The sequence below is a fragment of the Eretmochelys imbricata genome, chromosome 1, assembly GCF_965152235.1.
Source record: "Eretmochelys imbricata isolate rEreImb1 chromosome 1, rEreImb1.hap1, whole genome shotgun sequence".
In the NCBI taxonomy this organism is placed as follows: domain Eukaryota; kingdom Metazoa; phylum Chordata; order Testudines; family Cheloniidae; genus Eretmochelys; species Eretmochelys imbricata.
Genome location: NC_135572.1, coordinates 29395302 through 29421955, shown reverse-complemented (window position 1 = coordinate 29421955; position 26654 = coordinate 29395302). Strand labels below are relative to the sequence as shown.

The 26654-nt window shown below is 43.5% G+C and overlaps 1 protein-coding gene across 1 annotated transcript in view; it reads right to left on the bottom strand.

Moving 5' to 3' along the window:
* Window positions 1-26654, bottom strand: part of PIWIL4 (piwi like RNA-mediated gene silencing 4) — a 63233-nt gene that overhangs the window by 28960 nt on the left and 7619 nt on the right. The window contains exons 6-12 of the mRNA XM_077805506.1: window positions 24405-24485; window positions 23776-23973; window positions 22358-22469; window positions 20023-20146; window positions 5072-5189; window positions 2621-2732; window positions 1368-1552 (exon numbers count right to left, since the gene is read on the bottom strand). Coding sequence (XP_077661632.1) covers window positions 1368-1552; window positions 2621-2732; window positions 5072-5189; window positions 20023-20146; window positions 22358-22469; window positions 23776-23973; window positions 24405-24485 — 930 coding nt within the window. The remainder of the gene's footprint in view (window positions 1-1367; window positions 1553-2620; window positions 2733-5071; window positions 5190-20022; window positions 20147-22357; window positions 22470-23775; window positions 23974-24404; window positions 24486-26654) is intronic.

Genomic DNA, 26654 nt, shown 5'->3' with positions numbered 1-26654 from the left:
CCTAGGAGGCCACGCCAAGGAGTGGGAGAGGGCTGGTTTAGGGGCATGGCCAGAACATGGGTGTACTCAGGCCATTCTCAACTGTTGAATGGTCCCTTGGAAACTCCTGCCATCTGGCTTAGGTTAAAATAACCCCTACACTGCTCTGACCTAAGGTGGGTGACAGCTGCACAAGGCAGAAGATCAGGGAGCGTGGCTCCAACAGACCCGTACTCTCGAGCCAAGCAGATCTTGACATAGGAGAGAATCTGGCCCAAAGTTACTACAGAATAAAAAGTATTAATATTTAGTTTATCAAGGTGGTAGTTTAATGAGAATCCAAAAATGTTACTTTTCCTTCACAATGCAGATTTAGTAAACTAAGCAATAACCTGGTATACAGTGTAAGATATGTCTGTTGAAAGCTGCTTATATTAAAATGCAGCTTTTTGTAAAACTAAGTTTACTCTTTGCCTCTGTTTGCATTAGATACCTTAAAATATGTAGGAAAGGCTCCTATAGCCTCAGTCAAGTCTTGCAGTTTATTGTCCTTGAATACTTATTTTCTGCTTCCCTAAATCACTTCTGTAGTTTCGAATGGATATATGGTATTCCTCTACCCTTAGTCTCCATTACATAACGTTGCTGCAAGTTGTTAAATAGCTGGTATACTGTATGTCCCAGAAGTGACTGTTTCTAGTAGTGGCTGAGATATTCCACCCTCTTTTTTGTTAATTTCATTTCACCTATTAGAATCTATATTCCATTGTCCTACTGGCATACATAATTATTTATACATACTACTTATTTATTATTATAATTCAACATTTATATTGGGGGTAGTGCCAAGAGACCAATCAGATTGGAGCTAGACAGTGTGCAAATATACAGAAAATGAAAATACCTGCCCCAAAGAGCTAAAAATCTAAAAATCAAAACACAGCAAGTAGATGAGACACAGGCAAGCTTGGATGGGAAAGAGAGCAACAAATGTAACAGGATGTATCTCATTCTTAGCCAATCAGGGGCAGTAACCACAACTCACTATATGCCTAGCCATGATATGGTTGCAGTTTAGAGAAAGCATTATGGAAGAGGTGAGTTTGAGGAAGGATTTGGAGGACAAGGTGGTGGCTTTACACATTTTGACTGGGAACTTTTATGTGCATAAGGGACAACATAAGAGAGAGCAGTGGTTCTTGAGAGAGAAGTGGGTAAGCAGGTCACTGAGGCTGCCATCATTCATTTGTTAATTTTGTGAAGGACTTTGGAATATTGCCAGTTGAAAGAGCTACATAAATGCAAGTTGTTGTTATTGGTAGTAATAATGCACAGGACTGATGGATGAAAGAAAAGCAAATCTAGGCTAGTCCTCTGAGAAATCTCACATTTTGGGATATTCAATGTAAAATCCCATGGGACCTCCCACTCTTTTCAGACAATTCAGAAGGTTCTCAGCTAGTTCTCCATTTCTGTTACTGCACAACATTAACCAGTTGTCCAGAGGCTGCACTCCAATTATCTTCATATTACGCATATCCTTTGACCAGTCACCAGCACTCATTGGCAGACACTGCCAAAGGAAAAAAACAATAAATTAACAATTAAAGAAAAATATCTTGTCAGAAGACAGTTCTTCATAGACGAACAGTTGTCAGCAGAAAATATTAAGGGTCAGTTTTGTTGACCATCCTTACATTGTTATACCTAGATAAAGGGGTAATTCAGTAGCCCTCTTCAAAGACAGACTGTAGTAGTTTACAATGGGAACAGAATTCTTTTAAGTGTCTGATCTGACACTTGGAGCAAATGTCAGGACTTATTTCTATGCACTGGGAAAATCTTACTAAATGAAGTATGCGTTCACCCTACTCCACTGATCATACCTAAAAACACTGCCAAATATGTTTGAGTATCTGGCTGTGAGATGGTTCTGCAAGCAAGGGAGCAGATACAAAAAGTACCATATGCAGGTGTCACATTAACAAACACCACCAACCGGGGTCCCAAGAGGCTGTTGACTTGACAGCCTGTCTCAACTAGCTTTGGGGCTTAATCATGCAAGCTTCTGAGCATCTTTAACTCCTACTGATTTCAGAGGGAGTTCAGGGCATTCTGCACCCACTGGATCAAGCCACAAAGCTGTTTTTTAAAATCCTTTCTTAGAAAACAGCTGTCCCATATCTGGCTCAGCACCCTTACATTAAAGGTGCTGGTGGCTGCTGAGAATGTCAATGATGGCTAACTGACCTACGCTGAAAGTTTTTTTTCTAGAGCTAAGGAAACTATTCACACAAGGGCTTGTGGTAAATTCTCAGCTACAAAGTGTAAAGTAGCAAGTACCAACTTCCTAGACTCACTCCAGACAGCTGGGATGAATTTCTGTATTCCAAAAGTGGGGGTGCATACAGTATGGCCTGAGGGCTCAATGTGGTCTACAGCCACCTAAATTACAGCCCCAACCTGACTCTTGTAACTATTGGGTAATAATAAAACCGAGTTTTCTAATAGCAGGCTTTCCCTCAGTAAGTTTCCCAGCCTTAGATATATTGGCACCTTTAAACAACAGTTACTGGGCACACCGGGAATGCCTAGAGAGACATTCTCATATGGAATTTAAAGTGAAAGTTTCTGTACTCACGGTCTGCTCCTGCATTAGGATTTTTTCAGTTGGGACAACACGGCCTGTCAGGGAAACTTGGCACTCAAGCTGCAGCCCCCACATCTCTAACTCTAAACGAGCCTCTTTGATTCTATAAGAAGATTTTTTTGACTTTATGGACAGGAATAAAAAAAAAAAAAGAAGAAGAAAAAACCCACCAGCACCAAAATTCCCAGTGAACAGTCAGTCGGTAAAGTAGCAAACAGATTTTCGAAGGATCTGTTTCTATTTCGATTTTAATTTCTATCACACTGGAACAAATACCAGCTATTCCACTGAATAAAATAAATGAAATATGGATGCTCTATACATGATCATTTCTAAAGGTTTCAGAACTTCTGAATAAAGGAAAAAACTAAACACCACCAGTAATCAATGTCAGCTAGTTAAACTAGCGAGCCCGAGTACTACTTTACGTTTAAGTACATAGAATACACTAAGTTGTCTAGATTTTATCCAGCCTAGTGCATTGTAAATATAAAACCATCAACAGCTAACTAAGAATTATGGTACTTTAACTCCATCTAGAGGATCTAGTCGTATCATAAATCATCAGAGTAAGTGTACACAGCTGCTAAAACTACAATACTGAATTCAAAGCTTGTTGTTCATTTTAAATAAAGTAATGCATTATTTCAGGTGCAAGACCCCGTACTTTTCTCTCCTTAACCCTCTCCCTCACAACTGTCAAGCCCTCCTATTCTTGTGTCCCATTACATCTCTCTCATCCTCCTCTTTTCTTCAATGTAGCACTCTAGCACTTAGGCCTTGCTGCTGCTCTCACCTTCATCTCCCTCAATTGTCCCCACTAGTCAATATATTACATTGATAATATACAGTTTAAGTATATAAATACAGTGGAGTCCATTTAAATAAATATCTTTTAAAGAATTAGACTGGCTAAAAGGCAGTCAAAACAAAGTAATACATTATTTAAAAAAAAAAAAAAAGCTGGTAAAGCAATAAAACTGATTAAAATAATTTCCACTGCATAAAAAAGGTAAAATGAGCTAGTGAGCTAGTAAAATAAGAGTTGTTATATATATGGTCAGGTATACAGAAAAAATTATAGCATTAAATATCAGAGCCCATCTGCTCTACCAGTATCAGTCCACCCCAGTGATTACTGTACAAACCAAGTAAAAGTATTCAACAATGTAAGTAGAAAGTTCACTCTTCCACCCTATTCCATTATTTCCGAATAGAATATTTATAGGGGGTGTATGTGTGTGTGTGTGTGTGTGTATAACTTACACCTAAATTTAATGGCCAAACATTTTTAAAATGGGTGCTTAGATTACATCCCCAACATATCTACGCACTGGTGCAAGTATGTGATTGCATATAGAGTATTTTAAAGGTCCGGTGCTGTGCCAAAGGAAGTCAATGGCAACGCTCTCAATGATTTACATGGGTGCGGGATTGAGCCCTAAATGAAGAAACTACCAGTGATGTAAACTGAGCTAATATCCTTCAAATAATTAATAGTCATTATAGCTACTCAACTATTAACCTTACTTCCCCAGAAGGCTAAACTAGTGATGCATTCTTTTATTTTTGGTCCCATCTACGCTACAGAAAACATCAACCATGCTGGGGGGCCCATTTACAACATAGTTGTCGCCGACACAGTTAAAATATGCTCCAAATTATAGTGTAAAGAACAGCAAATCAACGAGAGACTGCTGAATTGGAATTAATTTGCAAACTGGATACAATTAACTTAGGCTTGAATAGAGACTGGGAGTGGATGGGTCATTACACAAAGTAAAACTATTTCCCCATGTTTATTCTCTCCCCTTCCCCCCCCATTCCTCAGACCTTCTTGTCAACTGCTGGAAATGGCCCACCTTAATTATCACTACAAAAGGGTCCCCTTCGCCCCCGCTCTCTTGCTGGTAATAGCTCACCTTACCTGATCACTCTCGTTACAGTGTGTATGGTAACACCCATTGTTTCATGTTCTCTGTGTATATAAATCTCCCCACTGTATTTTCCACTGAACGCATCCGATGAAGTGAGCTGTAGCTCACGAAAGCTTATGCTCAAATAAATTTGTTAGTCTCTAAGGTGCCACAAGTCCTCCTTTTCTTTTTGTGGACAGAGACTAACACAGCTGCTACTCTGAAACCTGTCATATTTTAACTGTCCCCCAAAATCTTTCTACGGTCCTTACAAGCTGGAAACCAGGCTGTCACTTGATTTTAGGTACAGAGCTTTTTTTGTAGTAGTAGCAGCAAATGTTTTGGTAAGCCATTCCTCCTCTTCTACATCTGTGCTACGATGACGAATCACAGAATGAGACTGCATGGCAGTTTAGCAGAACAGATAACTACAGACTGTCAAAAGATCACACAACTCATTTAACTTAACTTTTCAGGGAAATGTCTAATTTTGGTCCTAAAGGCAGGTTTTGTTATATTAAATTACCTCTGAATGTTGTCAGCAAGCCGAGACAGCCTTTGCTGTCTTTGCTCAGGATTCAGATGCATTTCTTGAGCCAGATCCTTCATCAGACGGAAGTCAGAAATTGCCCGGCTGGTCAAACCTAATAATAATGATAATACGTCAGAAAGCATCACTTCCCCACCCTCCCCCGAAAAAATCCAGAAAAAGGATATCATCAGCACTGATCTAGAATATCTGTGTGTTCATTCCAGACCTATCATCATGGTATCTGATGCTACATTGTTACTTAACAGATATATTGTGGTGGCCCCTACTGGCTTCAACCTGTTTGCGATTCTTTATGCTAGGTACTATATAAACACAGAAAATTGACAAACCCTGGCCCAAAAAAACCTATGACGTAAAACAAGAAAGGCTGGGATAAGGGAAGGGGAGGTGAGATAAAAATAGGAGGATGTGTACAATTCTTAGTTGGGAGATTCCCTAACTAATAATATCTAAATTCCCTAGCTATTAATATTAATTCCTCATAAAAAAAGCATTCTTTGGTTTAGCAGACAGCCCATTTTGCCACTGTGCAAACTGCCCAGGGAGTTGGATGTAAGACTGAGGACTGGTCTTCACTACAGGGAGATCGAAGCTGCTGCAATTGATGTAGCAGAGGTCGATTTAGCGGGTCTAGTGACCTGCTAAATCGACGTCGAAGTGCTCTCCGGTTGACTCTGGTACTCCAGCTCCCCGAGAAGATTAAGGTAAGTTGACCAGACAGGGTCTCCCATCAACACAGTGCGGTGAACCTACCGGGGTAAGTTGACCTAAGCTACGTTGACTCCAGCTATGTGAATAAAGTAGCTGGAGTAGCACAACTTAAGTCGACTTACCCCGGTAGTGAAGACAAGCCCAAAGTTAAATGGTTCAAATTCCTGGGTGGACAGATGCTACCTATGGAGCTCTTAGCTTATAAGTTAAAAGATGACATCTGCTATCAATCTTGAAAGAATGCAGGTTATTCTTTTGGCATGCATGATGTTGAATTTATTGCCAAAAAAAGTGACGTAAAAGTGGTTTGCCCAATAAAGGGGAAAGCAGTAGATGAAGTGTCCAAATTGATAATAGCAGTAACCCCTTCCACCAAAAACTGTAAACCTCAGGTCACTGCTGTAGTTTTTCTTTTAGATTTACATCAACATTTTGGTGCATGTATTGTGCAGCCTTGAGTGTTTTCACGAGTTGTGACTGAGACAGTGTAATCTATTTGAGGCCTCCTTAATTTATACAAATATACATTCTTCAAAAAGTATTCCTGGTCTTCACAACCCTGGCCAGAGTCTTAGTATGAATGTAACGTGAAATTGACAATAAGCCAATGGAGTTCCTCCAGATTTAAAGCTGTGTAACTGAAAGCAAAACGTAGCCTGCTGTATATAGGGATTTTGATTTGTTTCAAAGTGAGTATCAATCCAAAAAGCGTATAATTCGCTGCTATGTTTCATACTGTTGCCAATTTGTGAACCTTAAGTTATGCCAGACCCATGCTCTTGTCCAGTCTGAAACTGACAAGGAGCAATGCTCAATATGCTTTTAGTGTAGTTACCCCAGATTAAATCAGTGAGAGATGTCCATCTCCTAAAAGAAATAGCTGAGAAATGAGAGGTTGCTTATTTCTGATCATTGTCTCATATGCAGCAAAGAGAAATCTCTTTAGCAAAGAGGCTTATGCTGTTTATTCCATCTTCATAGCAGCTCTGGATGCCAGCTCTAGATGCAATTTACAAATATGTTGTTTTAAGTGTATAATAGTTTGTAAGTATATAATAGTTTTAAGTGTATAATAGTTTGTAAATAGACTGCAGGTAAAAGATGATTACTAATCTTTCGTAACTGTTGTTCAAGATGTGTTGCTCGCATCCATTCCATTCTAGGTGTTCGTGCGCCGACATGCACGGCTGCTGGAGATTTTTGCCAGCTCTGTAGGGCCCCCAGGAGCCCTACGCTCATGTGCTGGTATATGAGGCGCTGCCTGCCTTGCGCTCTCTCAGTTCTTGCTTGCTGTCAACTCCGACAGAGGGGATGGAGGGTGAGTCATGGAATGGACATGAGGAACACATCTCTAAGAACAACATTTACAAAACGTTAGTGACACAGGGAAGAAAGGAGAGCAGCACAATACGGACCCTGGATTTCAGAAAAGCAGACTTTGACTCCCTCAGGGAACTGATGGGCAGGATCCCCTGGGAAAACAAAATGAAGGGGAAAGGAGTCCAAGAGAGCTGCGTGTATTTTAAAGAATCCTTATTGAGGTTACACGGACAAAACATCTCGATGTGTAGAAAGAATAGCAAATATGGCAGGCGACCAGCTTGGCTTAACAGTGAAATCCTTGCTGATCTTAAACACAAAAAAGAAGCTTACAAGAAGTGGAAGATTGGACAAATGACCAGGGAAGAGTACAAAAATATTGCTCAGGCATGCAGGAGTGAAATCAGGAAGGCCAAATCACACCTGGAGTTGCAGCTAGCAAAAGATGTTAACAGTAACAAGAAGGGTTTCTTCAGGTACGTTAGCAACAACAAGAAAGACAAGGAAAGTGTGGGCCCCTTACTGAATGAGGGAGGCAACCTACTGACAGAGGATGTGGGAAAAGCTAACGTACTCACTGCTTTTTTTGACTCTGTCTTCACGAACAAGGTCAGCTCCCAGACTGCTGCACTGGGCAGCACAGCATGGGGAGGAGGTGACCAGCCCTCTGTGGAGAAAAAAGTGCTTCGGGACTATTTAGAAAAGCTGGACGAGCACAAGTCCATGGGGCCGGATGCGCTGCATCTGAGAGCTAAAGGAGTTGGTGGATGTGATTGCAGAGCCATTGGCCATTATCTTTGAAAATTCATGGTGATCGGGGGAAGTCCCGGACGACTGGAAAAAGGCTAATGTAGTGCCCATCTTTAAAAAAGGGAAGGAGGAGGATCCTGGGAACTACAGGCCAGTCAGCCTCACCTCAGTTCCTGGAAAAATCATGGAGCAGGTCCTCAAGGAACCAATTCTGAAGCACTTAGAGGAGAGGAAAGTGATCAGGAACAGTCAGCATGGATTCACTAAGGGCAAGTCATGCCTGACTAATCTAATTGCCTTCTATAATGAGATAACTGGCTCTGTGGATGAGGGGAAAGTGGTGGACGTGTTGTTCCTTGACTTTCGCAAAGCTTTTGACACGGTCTCCCACAGCAAGTTAAAGAAGTATGGGCTGGATGAATGGACTATAAGGTGGATAGAAAGCCGGGTAGATTGTCAGGCTTAGTGATCAATGGCTCCGTATCTAGTTGGCAGCCGGTATCAAGTGGAGTGCCCCAAGGGTCGGTCCTCGGGCCAGTTTTGTTCAATATCTTCATTAACGATCTGAACGATGGCGTGGATTGCACCCTCAGCAAGTTTGCAGATGACACTAAACTGGGAGGAGAGGTAGATATACTGGAGGGTAGGGATAGGATACAGAGGGACCTAGACAAATCAGAGGATTGGGCTAAAAGAAATCTGATGAGGTTCAACAAGGACAAGTGCAGAGTCCTGCACTTAGGATGGAAGAATCCCATGCACCGCTACAGACGAGGGACTGAATGGTTAGGCAGCAGTTCTGCAGAAAAGGCCCGGGGGTTACAGTGGATGAGAAGCTCGATATGAGTCAACAGTGTGCCCTTGTTGCCAAGAAGGCTAATGGCATTTTGGGATGTATACGTAGGGGCATTGCCAGCAGATCGAGGGACGTGATCGTTCTCCTCTATTCAACATTGGTGAGGCCTCATCTGGAGTACTGTGTCCAGTTTTGGGCCCCACACTACAAGAAGGATGTGGAAAAATTGGAAAACGTCCAGCGGAGGGCAACAAAAATGATTAGGGGACTGGAACACATGACTTATGAGGAGAGGCTGAGGGAACTGGGATTGCTTAGTCTGCAGAAGAGAAGAATGAGGGGGGATTTGATAGCTGCTTACAACTACCTGAAAGGGGGTTCCAAAGAGGATGGATCAAGACTGTTCTCAGTGGTAGCAGATGACGGAACAAGGAGTAATGGTCTCAAGCGGCAGAGGAGGAGGTTTAGGTTGGATATTAGGAAAAACTCTCTCACTAAGAGGGTGGTGAAGCACTGGAATGCGTTACCTACGGAGGTGGTGGAATCTCCTTCCTTTGAGGTTTTTACGGTCAGGCTTGACAAAGCCCTGGCTGGGATGATTTAGTTGGGGATTGGTCCTGCTTTGAGCAGAGGGTTGGACTAGATGACCTCCTGAGGTCCCTTCCAACCCTGACATTCTATTCTATGATTAGTAACAGTCTTTTCTTTTTTGAGTGCTTGCTCATGCCGATTCCATGTTTGGTGACTCACAAGCAGTATCCCCCTGGAGGTGGGCTCAGAGTTCACGGATGTGTTGTTTACAACACTGCTCTGCCAAAGCTGACATCGTCCTGAGCCTGCTGGGCGATGTCATAATGGGATGCAAAGGCACGGACTCAAGACCAAGTAGCGGCTCTGCAGATGTCTTGAATTGGCACCTGTGTGAGGAGGGCTGCTGATGAGGCTTGCGCTTTGGTGGAGTGAGCAGATACAATCGCTAGTGGTGACACCTTTGCTTGTTCATAACAAAACTTGATGCAGGTGGTTATCTACAAGGAAATTCTCTGAGGAGATCGGCAGACCTTTCATACTGTCTGCCACTGCGACAAAGAGCTGTGCCAACTTATGGAAGGGTCTAGTTCTTTCGATGCAGAAGACCAAGGCTCATCTAACGTTCAGAGTATGCAACCTGCGCTCCTTGCTGGGTTTGTGAGGTTTCGGAAAGAACACCAGTAGAAACGTGTCCTGATGACCATGGAACTGTGAGACCACTTTTGGTAAAAAGGCTGGGTGGAGCAGCAGCTGGACTTTGAACCTGGGGGGGAGGAGGGTTCCAATATCAGCACTGGAGCAGGGCCTGGTGGTCCTTAAAGTCATCAGGTGGGCTGGCGCTGGATGGGCCCGTGACCGCCTCATCCGGGGAGTACGAGGACAACTGTATGGGCGGAGGGGGGCGGAGGGGGGCCTGTTCCTCCTCCTCTGCTGGGGAGGATGGGTTGGAGGTAGGCACAGCCTCTTGAGGGTCGGCCACCGGGTGCTCCTCTGGTGCCAGGCCTGGTGCCAGAGGCTGCTGTTCCACGGCGGTGGCCAACAAATGGACCAATGGGGGCATCGCCATGACTGAAACCCCCCAGACATTCCAACATTGCCACTGAGCAGGCCACTGCCCTGGCTGTCACTGTCCAGCTGCCACTGCTGTCAGCTCTGACGCCCAGTCCTGCTACTGAGGCCAGGGTGACAGGCTGAAGCAGCCCTTGGTACCAGAGGAGCTTCCTTCCGGAGACGATGGAGGGGCTGGGTCTGCCTAGAGACCACTGATACCGGAGATCAGTTCCCCGGCCAAGAGGACCGGTGCTGACGGTATGGTGAGCAGGTGCAGTGCCAAGGAGATCGGAGGCAGGAAGGAGATTGTTTCCACAGTGTCGGTGACTGGGAATGACGCCGGGATGATGATCTTGGGGACGGTGACTGGCGTCAGTAATATGGGGACTGGCACCTCCCTCCCAGAGAGCCACACTGAGACCACGGTGACTGTGGAGCTGCCAACCGGTGGTAAGTCCTTGTCAATCTCAACATCGGCATTGGCGACTGGCGGTGGAGAGCGTGCCATTGTCTCAAGGGATTGGCGGTGCTCCACCGCTTCTTGAGGAGCCTTGTCAGCTGCTTTGCCCTCTTGGGGAGCCTTAGCCAAAGGCTGCAGCACTGGTGGTTCTGGTTGCGTGGGCGGAGGCCTGTGCTCCTTCAACGCCTGGGCCTTCGAAGGTCCAGTTCCGCTCACAGAAGTCGAAGCAGGACCTTTTGTCAGGCTGACGGCCCTGACCAGGGAGGGCTGCCTGCAGGGCTCCGGTGTAGGCAGGCGGCTCGGGGCTCACTTCTTGTTCACAGCCAACTGGCCCTTCTTCGTTGGTGCCGGGGAACCGTGCTTCTTGGCCCTTTTCTTCGGCACCAGCAACATGGAGCAGTGTCAAGAGGGCCCAGCTGGCACACTTCACGCTGATGCTGAGGTGCTGGGAGATTCGTGCCAAGATGGCTTGGGAGCTGGGTGGACTCCAAAAGGAGGGCTCTAAGCCTGATGTCTCTCTCCTTCTGTGTGCAAGGCTCAAAGTTCTTATAAATATGGCACCGCTCTTTAACGTGCGTTTCCCCCAAGCATTTGAGACAGCCGCCATGGGGGTCGCTAATAGGCATAGGCCTGTTATAGGAGTCGCAGTGCTTAGAGCCCGGAGACTAGGGCATGCCTCACCTGGGGCAAAGTCCCCGCTGGGACCTAGCTACTAACACTAACTACTACAATTAACAGGTATTTAACACTAAAGATAACTATACACAAAGCCAAAACGCACAAAGTCCAAAGGAAGTAACCACAAGTCCTTGACGAGCAAGGAAGGCACTCCGACTGACAACCATGGGCGGTAGGAAGGAACTGAGAGGGTGTAGGGCCAGCAGCACCTGATATACTGCATCTGATATACCATGAGCAAAGCACTCCAGAGGGCACCACATCCGACCCTACGGCTAAGACAACATCTCAGACAGCCACGCACATGGGCGTGCGTACACCTAGAATGGAATCAACATGAGCAAGCACTTGAAGAAGAACCAGAGATACTGGCGGAAAGGTGTATAGTAGTGACTCCATCCATGGAAGTAGGAAGGCATCAGAGAGGGAACCTCTGGTGAGCCTGCAGGTCGAGCAGAACTGGTGACACTTTCTGTTCTGCCTGGATGCCAGCAGGTCCACCTACGAAGTCCCCCACTTCTGGAAGATCACTGACTGTCTCTGGGTGGAGTGACCACTCGTAGCAAGATGAGAGAACCTCCTGAGGAGATCTGCCAGCACATTCCTGACACCCAGAAGGTGTGATGCCACGAGATGAATGGCATGCTGTACACAGAAATCCCATAACTGGAGAGCCTCTTGGCATAGAGCTGACGAGAGAGCTCCACCTTGCTTGTTGATATAGAACATTACACCAGTACTGTCCATCAGGATTTGAACCACTCTGCCCCTCAGGTAAGGAAGAAACACCTGGCAGGCCAAGCATATAGCCCTGAATTCCTTAACATTTATATGGAGGGCACGATCCTCCTGTGACCAAAGACCTTGCGTGCTGAGGTCATCGAGCTGGGCTCTCCACCCCAGATCCAAAGCACTGGAGACCAATGTTATCGACGGAGATTGGGCCACGAAGGGAATTCCTTCCAACACTGATCGGGGGACCATCCACCAGGTCAGGGATGACAGGATGTGCGAAGGGACTGTGACCACTAGATCCAAATTATGTCTGCCAGGAGCATAAACCAACATCAGCCACGTCTGCAGGAGACTGAAGCATAGACGTGCATGCTGCCATATGGCCCAGAGCCTTGAGGCATACCTGAGCAGTCTTGAGCGGGTGGGCTCTTACATGTGTGATGAGGTCCAACATGCCTCTGAACAGGGACTCTAGCAGAAAGGCCCTGGCCTGAGTAGAATTGAGTGCTGCCCCTATAAACTCTATCTCCTGAACTGGGGTCAGGGTTGACTTCCGCTAGTTTATAAGTGGGCCCAGATCCTGACAGGTGGCCCGCACCAGACTGAGGCTGTGCTAAACCTGTGCTTGTGACCTGCCTCTGACAAGCCAGTCATCGAGGTATGTGTAGATCTATACCCCTTGACGTCTCGGGTAAGCGGCCACTACTACTATACACTTTGTGAAGACCCTCATAGCAGACAAAAGGTCGAAGAGAAGCACCATGAATTGTAAACGGCATCGGCCCACTATGAATCGGAGGAATCTCCTGTGTTCATGGAAAACAGAAATGTGGAAACAGGAAATGGATCAAAAGAGGGGATGATGGAGGCCAGGGAGACCATGTGAAACTTCAACTTCTTGAGATATTTGTTGAGGCGATGCAGGTCTAGGATGGGTCTAAAGCTGCCTTTGGGATTAGGAAATACTGGGAATAAATTTCCTTTCCCCTCATATTTTGAGGAACTTCCTCTATGGCTCCTATCTGTAGGAGGGTTTCCACCTCCTGGACAAGGTGCTGCTCATGAGAAGGGTCCCTGAAAAGGGAGAGGGAGGAGGGACGGAGGAAAACTGCAGGGTGTAGCCAGCTGTAATGGTGTTGAGCACCCAACGGTCTGAGGTACCCTGAGCCCATGCAGTGAGGAAAGGAGACAAGCAGTTCAGAAACAGAAGGTGGGATGGATCCTAGGGCCAGACTGAAATACTGTCCTCAGGCGCACCCTCAAAATGCCTGCCATGGGCCACCTGAGTGTCGCACGGGCCCCAACTGGGCATCTGAGGAGGATGGGGTGGGACAACATTTAACACCTTTGTGTCTCTCCTTTCTCTTGTAGGAGCTCTTCTGTGGCGGACCCGAGAATCTAGGCAGCGGAGGGGGCCGGAAATGTCGGCCTGCGGCATGTACAGTCCCAAGGAGCGAAGCATGATACAGGAATCTTTCAGTCCGTGCAGCCTGGTATCCATTTGCTCTGAAAACAAAGCCTTGCCCTCAAATGGAAGGTCCTGAATGGACTGCTGCACTTCTTGGGACAGCCATAAGTTGCGTCTCATGGATATAGTGAAGGCCATTGACCTGGCCACCGAATCAGCCACATCCAACACCATCTGGAGAGAGGCTCTGGCTACTGTTCTACCCTCCTTCAGGATGGACGTGAACTCCTGTCCAAGTTCTTGTGGCAGGGAGTTTACTCAACGCATCCAAGATATTGAAATGATATCTCCCCAACAATGCTTGCTGGTTAGATATTCTAGGTTGGAGCCTGGCAGTAAAATAAATTTTTCTCCCAAACAGGTCCAGTTTTCTAGCGTCCTTGTTTTTAGGCATGACTTTTGCCTGTCCTGCTCATTTGCAGCAGACGCTACCAGAGATGCTGGAGGCGGGTGTGAATACAAGTATTCGTAGCACTTGTCAAGCTCATAAAATTTCTTTTCTGCCCTGTGACGGTGCTGCCTGTGGGAGCAAGCTGAGGTCACTCAATCAGGGTGAACTCCAAACAGAACAGGGCAGACAAACACCAAACGCTAGTGGATATTCCAGTACTTAGATTTACCAAGCCAGCACAAAACAGCTTCTATAGTACCTCACTGGTTACACAGAAGTCCAAATAATGCAGTTCGCTTAAAGTACCCAGCCTCAGGCCTCCATCCAGACACACATGTCAAACATATGATGATAAATTCTGAAAATCTTATTTCATCGTATAAAAGAAAAGGTTCTCTTGACCCCAAAGGACCAAGCCCCATATCCAGGACAAATGGTAACTCAGATCTTACCCAAAATACACGCTTAAAGACAATTCTTATTAACTAAACTAAAATTTATTAAAAAAGAAAAAAAGAGAATGTTGGTTAAAAGATCAAGATACATACAGATTTGAATTCAATTCTTGAGTTTCAGATACATAGCACATATGAGCTTATAGTTGCCAAAAGTCCTTTTAGAAATAGTCCATAGGTTATAGTCAAATGTCCATATTCAGGGTGACTCCAGTCAGTGACGGAGGATCTCAATCCTTATGGCTTAAGGTTCCCCCTCTTGAAACCCAAAGCAGATCTGAGATGAAGAAGGATTGTGTCCCAAGATTTTTATACATTTCCTGCAGCCTTTTGGCCTGAGAAAAGAATAGGCTTAACATTCCTTCTTCCAAACATCATGGCAATCAGCCCAGGATAATTTATCCATTAAACAGATCAGACACAGGTTATCACAACCTTCAAAGAGACACAGACAATACTATTATTTCACTCAAATATATGTTAATATTCCTTTTTTGATCTTTGAATCAAAACTATAGCAATAGACAAGACTTGTTTGTTTACATCACAAGACATGAGCAAACATCTCTTCTATCTCTAACAATAATACAGCATTGCATTTCAAAGCTCTATTCATTTACATATCTTCCTAACCAGTTTCTAAAGTTCGGCCATGGGTCAGGTCAGTCGGTGAGTTAATTAACTCTTTCTGGCCCTGTCATCTTTCAATGAGATATTATATTACACTCGTAACATCACATACCCTCTTAGACATTGGTGGCAAAGGGGACGGGGTCTGCCAAAGGGCCTTGACCACTTTCAGCACCCCTTCATGCACTGGCAGTGCAACCTTAGAGAGTGCTGCAGCCACCAGGATGTCAAAGAGGCTATGTGTTGGCTCTGTGAGCTCCTCCTGGTAGGCCGAAAGTCATCTGGTGGGAGAGACCTGCAACTGCTTCATCCAGGGATGAGGAGGATGAAGACAATACCAGGGAGGGGCTGTGGCACTTTCTACCGGGGAAGTCTCCCTTGAAACTGACACTTGCCCTTCAGTACCAGCATCAGAGACCAAGTCTGGCTTCTGCACCAGTGTAGGCGGTGCCGCAGACCGCTTGTTGGAAGTGGCTGCGGATGATTGGTGAGAGTATGGGCCTGGTATCACGGGGAGCTGCAGGTCCAGCTCTAAAGTCTGGTGCCCAGGCTGACCAATGCTTCTGAGGCTGCGAACTGAACTCCCCCTCTGACTCCAAGGAAGACTCCTCTCTCGGGGACCATGGCAGGGCAGTTAGTGCCTCCCTCTGTCAGCCCTGACAGGAGGCCGGAAAGCAGAGCTGCAAGGAAGGTGACTGGCAGCGTTCCGGAGAACGTACTGCTTAGGCAGGGACTGGAGTCGAGATGGTAGAGAGTGGTGCCGAGCTGGAGACCACGTCGAGGACCTTCGAGGGGTCGGCAATTGGTGATGCAGCATCACAACTGTTGCCGAGAGGAGGGCAGCTGGTACCGGGAGGGTGGGGACTGACACTGCAAGGTCAGTGAGCCACAACATGAAGCGCGAGAGCGTGAACATAGAGCCAGAGACCCGGGCCACGGGATCGGAGACTGTGGTTGTGGTACAGGAAATCAGGGCCGTAATGTGAAGGACTGGTGCCGTGACTCCGGGACCAGCAACAACCAAGTGCCCACTGCAGTGGTCCCATGGAGAGCTTCCATTTGGAAGGAGAAGCCTTCACTCACTCTGCCGCTGACTGGAGAGCCCGTTGCGTAGGCGGTACTGGGAGGGCCATCAGGTCCCTGGCTGCCTGAAATGCCTCCATGTCGAAGGAACTGTTATATGTAGGGGTCCCCTACCGCTCCCAGGAGTCTGAGGTAGTTCCCTGGGTGGGCTCAGGGCCCTTGATGAAGAGGCTGCCCCTTGCCACTCCACCGAAGGCAGGTGGCCCAACATGGGTCCTTTACCTGACCTCCCTTTCCTGTCCTTGCTCAGCACCGGGGAACACTCCTGCTGTTTTTTGCACTTCTTTCTTGGCATCAGCGATGGCAAATGGTGCCAGGGTGAGCCCAGGGCCAGTGGAGCACTCCATACCAATGAGAACATGCCCAGTGCAGAGTCAGAATGGGATGGTTCTGAGGCAGGTATCAGAGCAGCCTCCATCAGGAGGGCTTTCAAACAGATACCTCTGTCCTTTTGAGTCCTTGGCCTAAAGTTCTTACGAATTCTGCACTTATCTTAAACGTGCGTCTCCCCCAAACACTTCAGACAACTTGCATAGTAGTCACTGATCAGCATAGATTTATGGAAAGCGGAACATGGTTTGAAGCCCGGGGACCAGGACATGCCCCATGCCTAGGATAATGTCCCTAACGGGACCATTAACTAACTCTAATTTACTAACTACAAAATACTAACTCTACTGAACAACTATATACAAGAAACTATGAAAGAGAACCACTGTAAATGCTTGCAGTCGCAAGAACAACTGTCATGAGCAGTAAGAAGGAACTGAGAGGGCACAGGGCTAACGGCACCTCATATACCAGTGCAAAAGCGCAACGCTCCAGGAGGCGCCAGAGCTGGCCCTACAGATACCACTAAGGCAAAAATCTTCAACAGCCACGGGGGCGCACACACTTAACATGGCATTGACATGAGCAAGCATTTGAAGAACTCCTCCATTTTCTGCAAAGCAAACGTGAAAGTTCTCCCACTTCCTGAATATCTAAAATATGAGCCTAGTTCTCCCCAGTGCAGCATATACACAGCACTTCACTCATGAATATTTAAAGAAGTTGTTTAGTGACAAGGAAAATAACTGCTAAATACTGGCAGAATAAAATGGTCAATTGAAAACACACACAACTCTTGTAAAGAAACTAACAGTGACCCATATGAGAACCCACTATACCAATTTAATTTTTCTCTTCCCTTAGATAACGTAACTCCACATAGCATATAAAGTACTGAAAAGACTATCACTATCTTGAAACATAAGAAAATGAATCTGAGTCTGTCTCATGCGGATCACTGTTGAACCAGCTGGCTGAAGCGAATTCCAAAATAACAATTAGGATTTATGTAGCATTTTACAATTTCAAAGCACTATATGCTCACCAGGGTCCTGATTCTGATCTTGCACTGGTGTAAACCTATCAACTTCAACTGATTTGCTCCTGATTTACAACACTTTTAAATCAAAAAAAGATCTAGCTAATTAAGCCTCTCAACACATCTGTATGAAAGGTATCATTTATCCTTATTTTACAAATTAGGAAACAAACAGTGAGGGTAAATGAATTGCCCAAGCACACACATACCTAGACATATCTCATATAGGTTCCTGTTTCTAGTTTAAGTTAAATAACTGTTTAGGACTGTTGATTAATTGCAGTTAACTCACGCAATTAACTAAAAAAAAATTAACTGCGATTAATCGCAGTTTTAATCGCACTGCTAAACAATAGAATACCAACTTTCTATTACCAACCAAATTTATTAAATATTTTGAATGTTTTTCTACATTTTCATATATATTGTATTCTGTGTTGTAATTGAAATCAAAGAGTATATTATTTTTTATTACAAATATTTGCACTGTAAAAATGATAAACAAAAGAAATAGTATTTTTCAATTCACCTCATACAAGTACTGACTGTAGTGCAACCTTTGTCATGAAAGTGAAACTTAGATTTTTTTTGTTACATAACTGCACTCAAAAATAAAACAATGTAAAACTTCAGAGCCTATAAGTCCACTCAGTCTACTTCTTGTTCAGCCAATTGCTAAGACAAACAAGTTTGTTTATATTTACAGGAGATAATGCTGTTCTCCTCTTATTTACAATGTCACCAGAAAATGAGAACAGGCATTTGCATGGCACTTTCGTAAACGGCATTGCAAGGTATCTCCATGTCAGATATGCTAAACATTTGTATGCCCCTTCACTCTTTGGCCACCACTCTAGAGGACATGCTTCCATGATGATGATGCTCGTTAAAAAAATAATGCATTAATTACATCTGCGACTGAACTTCTTGGGGGAGAATAGTATGTCCCCTGCTCTGTTTTACCCGCATTCTGCCATATATTTCACGTTATAGCAGTCTCAGATGATGACCCCGCACATGTTGTTCATTTTAAGAACACCTTCACAGCAGATCTGACAAAACACAAAGAAGGTACCAATGTGAGATTTCTAAAGGTAACTATAGCACTCAACCCAAGACTTAAGAATCGGAAGTGCCTTCCAAAACCTGAGAGCGATGAGGTGTGGAGCATGCTTTCAGATGTCTTAAAAGAGCAACACTCTGATGCGGAAACTACAGAACCCAAACCACCAAAAAAAAAAATATCAACTTTCTGCTGGTGGCATCTGACTCAGATAATGAAAATGAACATGCGTCAGCCCACACTGCTTTGGATCGTTATCAAGCAGAACCCATCATCAGCATGAACGCATGTCCCCTGGAATGGTGGTTGAAGCATGAAGGGACACATGAATCTTCAGTGCATCTGGCAAATAAATATCTTGCGATGACGGCTACAACAGTGCCATGAGAATGCCTGTTCTCACTTTCAGGTGACACTGTAAACAAGAAGCGGGCAGCATTATCTCCTGCAAATGTAAACAAACTTGTTTGTTTGAGCAATTGGCTGAACAAGAAGTAGGACTGAGTGGACTTGCAGGCTCTAAAATTTTACATTGTTTTACTTGTGAATGCAGTTTTTTTGTACATAATTCTACATTTGTAAGTTCAACTTTCATGATAAAGAGATTGTACTACAGTACTTGTATTACGGGAATCAAAAAATACTATTTCTTTTGGTTATTTTACCGTGCAAATACTTGCAATAAAAAAAATATTATATAAAGTGAACACTGTACACTTTGTATTCTGTGTTGTAATTGAAATCAATATATTTGAAAATGTAGAAAACATCCAAAAATAGTTAAATAAATGGTATTCTATTATTGTTTAATTGCGCGAGGGTTACTTGTCCCTATCACCTCCTTAGGTCCTCACTGCCCCGCCCCCCCCACAACATAGGGACCTAGCATGGCATAAGGAGAACCTCTTATGTTGGGGGCAGTGGGGTGGTACTGGTGTCTGTCATATTCCTTTGCCTAATTAACCCATGACTTTTTGGTATTAGGAGTGCTTGGTTCTCTCCAACCCCATCCCAAGCTGAATATAAGGGTATGTCTACACAGCCCACAGCAGCAAGTCTCCGAGCCTGCCTCCTCTCTAGGCTTCAGAACCAGAGCTCCAGCCCAAGCTGAAACCTCAAACAGCTATTTTTACAGACTCAGGTTTGTGCTAGTTCTATCAGCCGCGCTGGGAGGCTCGCTCCCAAATGCTGTGTAGATATACCCTCAGAGGCCCTAGTGCAGTTTCCATATGACACACAAGCTAAGGAGCTATTTTCAGCAGCCAGGTCTGGTTCTGCCTCATGCTTCCCCATCATACTGAATCAGAGTATGTTTAATATACTGTCATTTTGCTAATTAAATACCATTCCAAGTGCTCCCTGTCTTCTTTTGCTGTCAGCCTACATTACCTAGCTGCTGGATCAGACAAGATTTATAAGTTAAGTGTGGTTTACCTGTTAGATAGCACAGCTCAGGGATCAGGTGGACAACACGGGGTTCAACAGTGCTATTCTGCTTACTTTTCAATCGGCTAACCAGCACAGGCTGATTTAGGTCAGTCAGGACTATATCATACTGCTGTAAGGTGAAATATTATTGAGGTAAAAGTTAATCAGGAGATACTGCACCACATTCCAGATAATTAGTCAAATCTGCTCATAAGCTGCAAGTTTTCCACTGGCTGTGTTCTGGGCTGTACAATAAAGACCAAATTAATCTTGTCCACATATAGAGATACAGGCACCCCCCCTCTCCGGAGGTACAAAGGAGAAGGAAAGCAGATTTTCCCAACCACATGGGATTCCTCTTGTGTAGAGGAAATCCTGTGTGGTAAAACTGGCACAGATACCTCTAAACCAGCCATTCCTTACTCTCCCGATGTATAGGGCATACAGTGCAAGAGCCGAAGCAGGCAGTGGTTCAGCTATCCCCAGCTCAGGGGATGGATCCTCAGGAACCATAGCTAACTAGACATAATTCACAACAGAGACTGTTCTAAATTGCACCAGTTGCCAAAAACAGCCCCCAGGATTAGGGGGAAGGGCAGAGTGTGAGGTCCAGTACACTGAGAATCTAGACCTACGTTTTTATCCTGTGCTTCTAACATCACTCAAAACTACTTTCTGGAAAGATATTGGGCCTGACTCCACTGTTAATCGCTACCAAATAGGAATAGCTAATATTTTACACAGGTCTAAATACCTACACAAGGCACAAGGCAGTACAGAATCTTAAGTTTTCTTGTATGATATTTTCTGCTACGGTTTCCATGCTGCCGCCACTATCACCTCCTATATTCCTTTTCTGGTTTCCACATGTATTTAGAATAATCTTTTGCTTCCAGTGAAAGTGATTCCTGGCCAACCGAAAGGGATAAGAATGAAATATTGTCTTCTCTGCATATCAACATGCCAATCCCTACCTTTCTGTATTTTCTTGTACTTGTAAAGAACCAGTTCATATTATAAAGACAGAGGTTCTAATTCACCATCACCTCCAATACAACTCAGACACTAACAAAGGAGAAAATGGAATCAAAATGTATAAAGTGACTTTATACGTGTAGACATAAAGGGAGGTATCAGACTAGCTAGCTACTTTATATAGCTGCATGAATAATTACAATGAAAGGCCAGATTCTGTTATCAGTTATACCAGTACAAATCAGTGGAGTTACTGAATTTACTCTGGCACTAACAATAAGACCATTCAGGAAAAGTATAATTGAAGGTACAAGGCCAAATGCACCCAACAAGTGTGAACAGTTCCAATTTTATCTTTTGACCTAATTAAACCTTTAAATGAAAAGCAGCAATACTTTACCTCGATCTAATGTCTCAAAATGTGATTAGGATAGGATGCTTCCAATAAGACCAAACGTAAGCCTGCCCTTAAACAAACATATGAACAAGGGCAAAGATGGATGACATTCTAACTACTGTACAGTTGTGTTCCCAGCACTGGAACTAATGAAATATAACACCTTTTAATGTGTATTGTACATGCAGCATCTTAAGAGGATGAGCAGATTTTTTCCATATTAGCACATTTATGTGCTTTGAAGCATATTAAACACAAAAAGGGATTATTTCTAGTTTTATTGTACATTGGTAATATAGATTTTTAGATATTTAACTATTTTTAGATATTTAAAATTACTTTTACTAATAGAATACAATACAGTAGCGATGAGTGTGAAAATGCTTTTTGCCACACACTAAGTGTACTCATGATTTTATTAATGTTCATAAAGTGCTTCAAATATGTAAGTACCACGTAAGTGTGAAACATCATTATTCTTAGGAATTCACCGTAACTTATCTTTTACACATGTATGTTTATGGATGGAGCAATGTTTGCTCTTACTTGCCAAGAGCACTCTGTCCTGAGCATATTTTAAAGACAATGGAACAAGTTAAAGTTCTATTACTTTTCGTAAGAGGGTAAGCCAAATGCTCTAATATATAGAATGCTGTTAATATTTCACACCTATAAAGAACTATTTCATCTCCAAAACTCTTTACAAATAGTTCCTCATCCTAGAACATGGCAAAGTGTTCCCAGAGTCCATTAGTAAAAGTAATTTTAAACATCCGAATGTAATAGTATTGTATTTCCAATGTACATCATACTACTAAAAATGGTTCCTTTTTTGTGTTTTTTGTGTTTAATATAGAAAACCTTGGTCATTCTTGCCACAATTACAGCGCCAGTACATTTAGAAGCGACCACACAAAATAATATAAAACATTTTTTTTGTTTGTAACAGCTTCCTAGTTTTTAACCTACCTGCTTATAATAATCAACGTAAGAGATTTCAGTGCCATCACGTTTTGGAAATGTGTCCGTTGGCTTCACGCACCAGTCAATATCATCAATACGGTAGGTTTTATTGTTATATCTATGAAAATGCAGAATAAGTGAGGGGATTTAATTGCTTGGCCTGTTTAAGTGTGGTATAAATGACTGCAGCCATAAGTCTTCTTCAGTACAGAGACTTGTCCATTTGGAAATATGCGGGGGGGGGGGGGGCATAGAATGGCACAACAAATTTATTATCAGTACTACGCCTAATAGTTTTACATGATGTTGTCTTCTATATTTTCTCAGAGGATAAAACTTGCAGCTTTAATGAATTTTCAGTAGTACAATAAAAACGTTAAAAAAAAATCTGATCAAATATTACTGCAAACCAGACTGATTAATTTACAAAAGACAGTTTTAACATAGATGTACCAGGAGAAACATATTTACTCTAATAACTTAATTTTAACTACACTGAATTGTTTAAAAAAAAATCCAAGGCTCCAAACCAGCAAAGACACACGCATGCATTAATTTTATCTACTGCAAGTATTCCCACTGAGGCCACTGGAATTACTCACAGCACCCTAAACATAATGACATGCATACGTCTTTGCAGGATCAATGTGCAAGCTTTGAAGACATCAAATTCAAGGAGTACATATCCATCATTCCTTCCAGGCCAGAAGGAAGAGGTGCTGCAAGAGCAATCCAAACAGAGAGAAAACAGACTAAAATGGTGTGCTACCTAGCCCCAAGAGGGGTTGAACAGTGACCCAACATCAGACACCAGAAGGCTCTGTTTAAAAATCAGAATAAAAAAAGAAAGATAAGAGTCACACTGTGGTACATGTAGCAGGCAAAAGAAATCAAAGCCCTGCCCAAATCCAGGTTCTGCTGGGTGTTTTTTGGCTTCTTCTGCTCCAATCCCCACAGAACAGGAGGATCATGCAGGGGGAAGGTCAATAATGGCCAGCTCAATCTTCTATTCTAGAGACAGTAAAGTCACAGTGAGGGGAGAAAACTGATGGCCCACTGCCTCTTCAAGGGGCAGCAATTCTCTGATAGGGAGGCTCCCTCTTAAAGAGGCCTCCCATAGGAGTTTCTTTTTCTGGCAGAGACACCCAATGCACTCCTCTTCATGGGACACCCAGCTTTCTTTCATGCCCTCCTGCTTTTGCAGATCTTTCTACTGCAAGACACACCTATAATCTTTAATAGACAGCAATCTCCTGCCTCATGAACACTTAGTTTATGAATGACATAAGAAACCACTACAACTTTTAATATGGACTACCACTTTTAATGTAGAAAGAAGTGCAAAAAGCCACTATGCACAAATAGTTCTAGTTGACAGGACACCTGAGTCAACAGCACAGCAAAATAAATAGTGATGGCTTTACCTTGTAAGCACAATAAGTCCTAGCAGCTCCTTTTCACATGTTTGTATGAAGCACACTCTGTCAATCCTGGTATACAGACTTGTCATGAATTCCAGAACAGTCTCACTGCGAAGGACTTTATGGCTCACATCAGCACTTAACATCACTCTGTTCTCGAACTGTGTAATGGAAACAGCAAATCCTGGCCAAAGAGTCAGTCTTACGGAATGCAAAGAAAAATATTTAAAATAACTATTTTTGAATTAACCCACGTTTAACAATGTAGGTCCACTTCCACCATCTTGGCTGCCATGTGTTTAAAGTTAAGTTTTGCACATTTATTGCTACACAAACATGCAAGAAGTATAACCTCTCTCTCTTCTCGCACTGGTAATACAAAGAGTATCACCACTGGCTTGCCTAGCTCCTGCTGCTCTGCGTTACAGTGGAGATTCTGTACCCAAGTTCCTGCTACAATTTGTATTAAAAATTCAACACATCTTAAGAATGGCAGGGATGCTGTTCAAACGCAAAGCTCAGACATTAAAACTATTCTCCAGCAAGATATATTGGAAAGGGTTTACACAGTACCATAAACTGTTACCAGAAAATTCTAGAATTAAAGGGAGGAAAAAACCCCCAAACCTTACTTGTGCTGGGGAATTTCCACTGGATCTGAAGGACTGTAGAAGTTCCGTCCAACTTGGTACATGGACAGCTTTTTCAAAACCCTATGTATTAATGCATATTTTTCAACACATCACATAAGTATAATTCTTAGAACACACCGAAAATAGATGATGGTTTTAACTCATTATTAGAGCATTACATTTTAAGTTAACCAAATTCACAACAGAAGCTGAACTCACAACACAAGTCTCAAACCTAGCTATATTCTTGACTCCTGGGGGAACGCTGTACAAAAAAATTTAAAAATTCTGCTCACAATATTTTAAAATTCTGCAAAATTCTGCATATTTCATTTGTTAAACTAATGCAATATAAACATGCTGGATTCAATTATTTTGGAAATTTATTTAAATTACAATACAATGGATGGAGAATGGGAGTGGGGTGCATAGGAGGAAATCCCCAAACCCCCTTTGTCTAATAGTAATGTAGCTAGGTTTGAGCCTTTACTTCAAATTATTAATTGAACACAAATAGATGCAGCCATCTCACTAGGAGAGTGGTGAGACACTGGAATCAGTTACCTAGGGAGGTGGTGGAATCTCCTTCCTTAGAGGTTTTTAAGGCCTGGCTTGACAAAACCCTGGCTAGGATGATTTAGTTGGGGATTAGTCCTGCTTTGAGCAGGGGGTTGGACTAGATGACCTCCTGAGGTCCCTTCCAACCCTGATATTCTATGATTCTATGATATGCTCACTGTTACATCATAGGCAAATGAAGAGCAAGTGAGGGTTGGAGAATCAAACTCATAATTTATATTGGCTACTGACCATCTCCAAAAAGATCAGTAGCAAAGAGTTCATGGAGCACATTTTGATAGGAAAATTTGTTCAGTCCAGAAATTTAGACCAGTTCTAATCACTAAAGCACCATAAGCATTTATAAGGCCACACTGTCCTTTACAACAAGGATCCTTAAGACTATTCTGGCAGTGTAAAGGAGCCTTAAAACTTTTACACCCGTTTTATACTCCTGGGGAAATTCACTAAGAACAATGGGCCCAATTCACTAAGTAGGCAGGCTGCTACATTCTGCTCTGCCTAAGGGGATAGAGCCTGCCCCTCCACGCCAAGTGTGCCACAATAGCAAGCAAGACTGACAGAATCTCTCTCTCTCACGCACACACGACTGTCCAGCCTCCCCCCCCGGCAACCCCCCGGCAGTGAATTACATCTCTACTGGCTGCTCTGGGGGCCTGAACCAATATGTCAGCACTGCAAGGGAAGGGCACATGACAACTCTTGCGGCCCCCCTTTGCTTCTCTGTCAGAAGACATTTTTCTGCAGGGAAGCAAAGAAATATGCAGAGGTCATGAATTCTGTGCACGTGAAGTGGCACAGAATTCCCCCAGGAGTAATTCTTCAAACAAAGCTATCTTCTAGAAACTGCTCAGGGTTCAAGACAGTAAGTTGGACTTGAAAATTAAACTATATCTATTAAATCTCACAATCTACTGTGCAAGAAAAAAAATTAAAAAGAAAAAGACCACATCCAGATCAGTGACACACAGTCAAAAGGAAAAAAGGGGCAGTTCAAAAACCAGTATCAGCTATAATACCTTAGTACAAACTGGAAATACTGCAAGAGTTCAGAACCACAGTAGCTAGTACTACCCCGTTCTATTGAAAGGTCTAAGGCACAATTGATAAGTGAAGTCAAAAAGTCTGTGTGCTGGCAATTTACAAACACTTTTGGTATGGGGGCAATGAGGCCACACAGCTGTGAGATTTGATTAAGACAGTTGAGTTATACCTGCATTATGGAATATAAGAAATGAATTCATTCCAATAGTTTTTTATAAAAGAAAAAACATGTCCTTTAACAAATGCACACAATTCCATTAAGTCCATGTATTGAGCTATTAATATGTTAAGGAAGTGTAGAATCTCAAAAATTTGACCAACTTCAAAATTCAAATGGAAATCACTACTGCTGCCCAAAACTCTGGACATAAATAAAGCTTTAATAATAGGTAATACTACTAAATAATGACAGTATCACATTTATCGTAACACTTTCATCAGAAGGCTTCCAAAGCACTTTGTGAACTGTGCAGCATAAACAGGAATCACTGCATCCACTAATGAAATGCGGAACCCCACCCCCTCCACCACTTCCCGAAGTGGACCATGGCAGCTGTTTAATAGAGCACACCAACACTACACAATAGTTAGGCTGAGAAGAGAAGAAAGCTTCCTAACAGCACTATC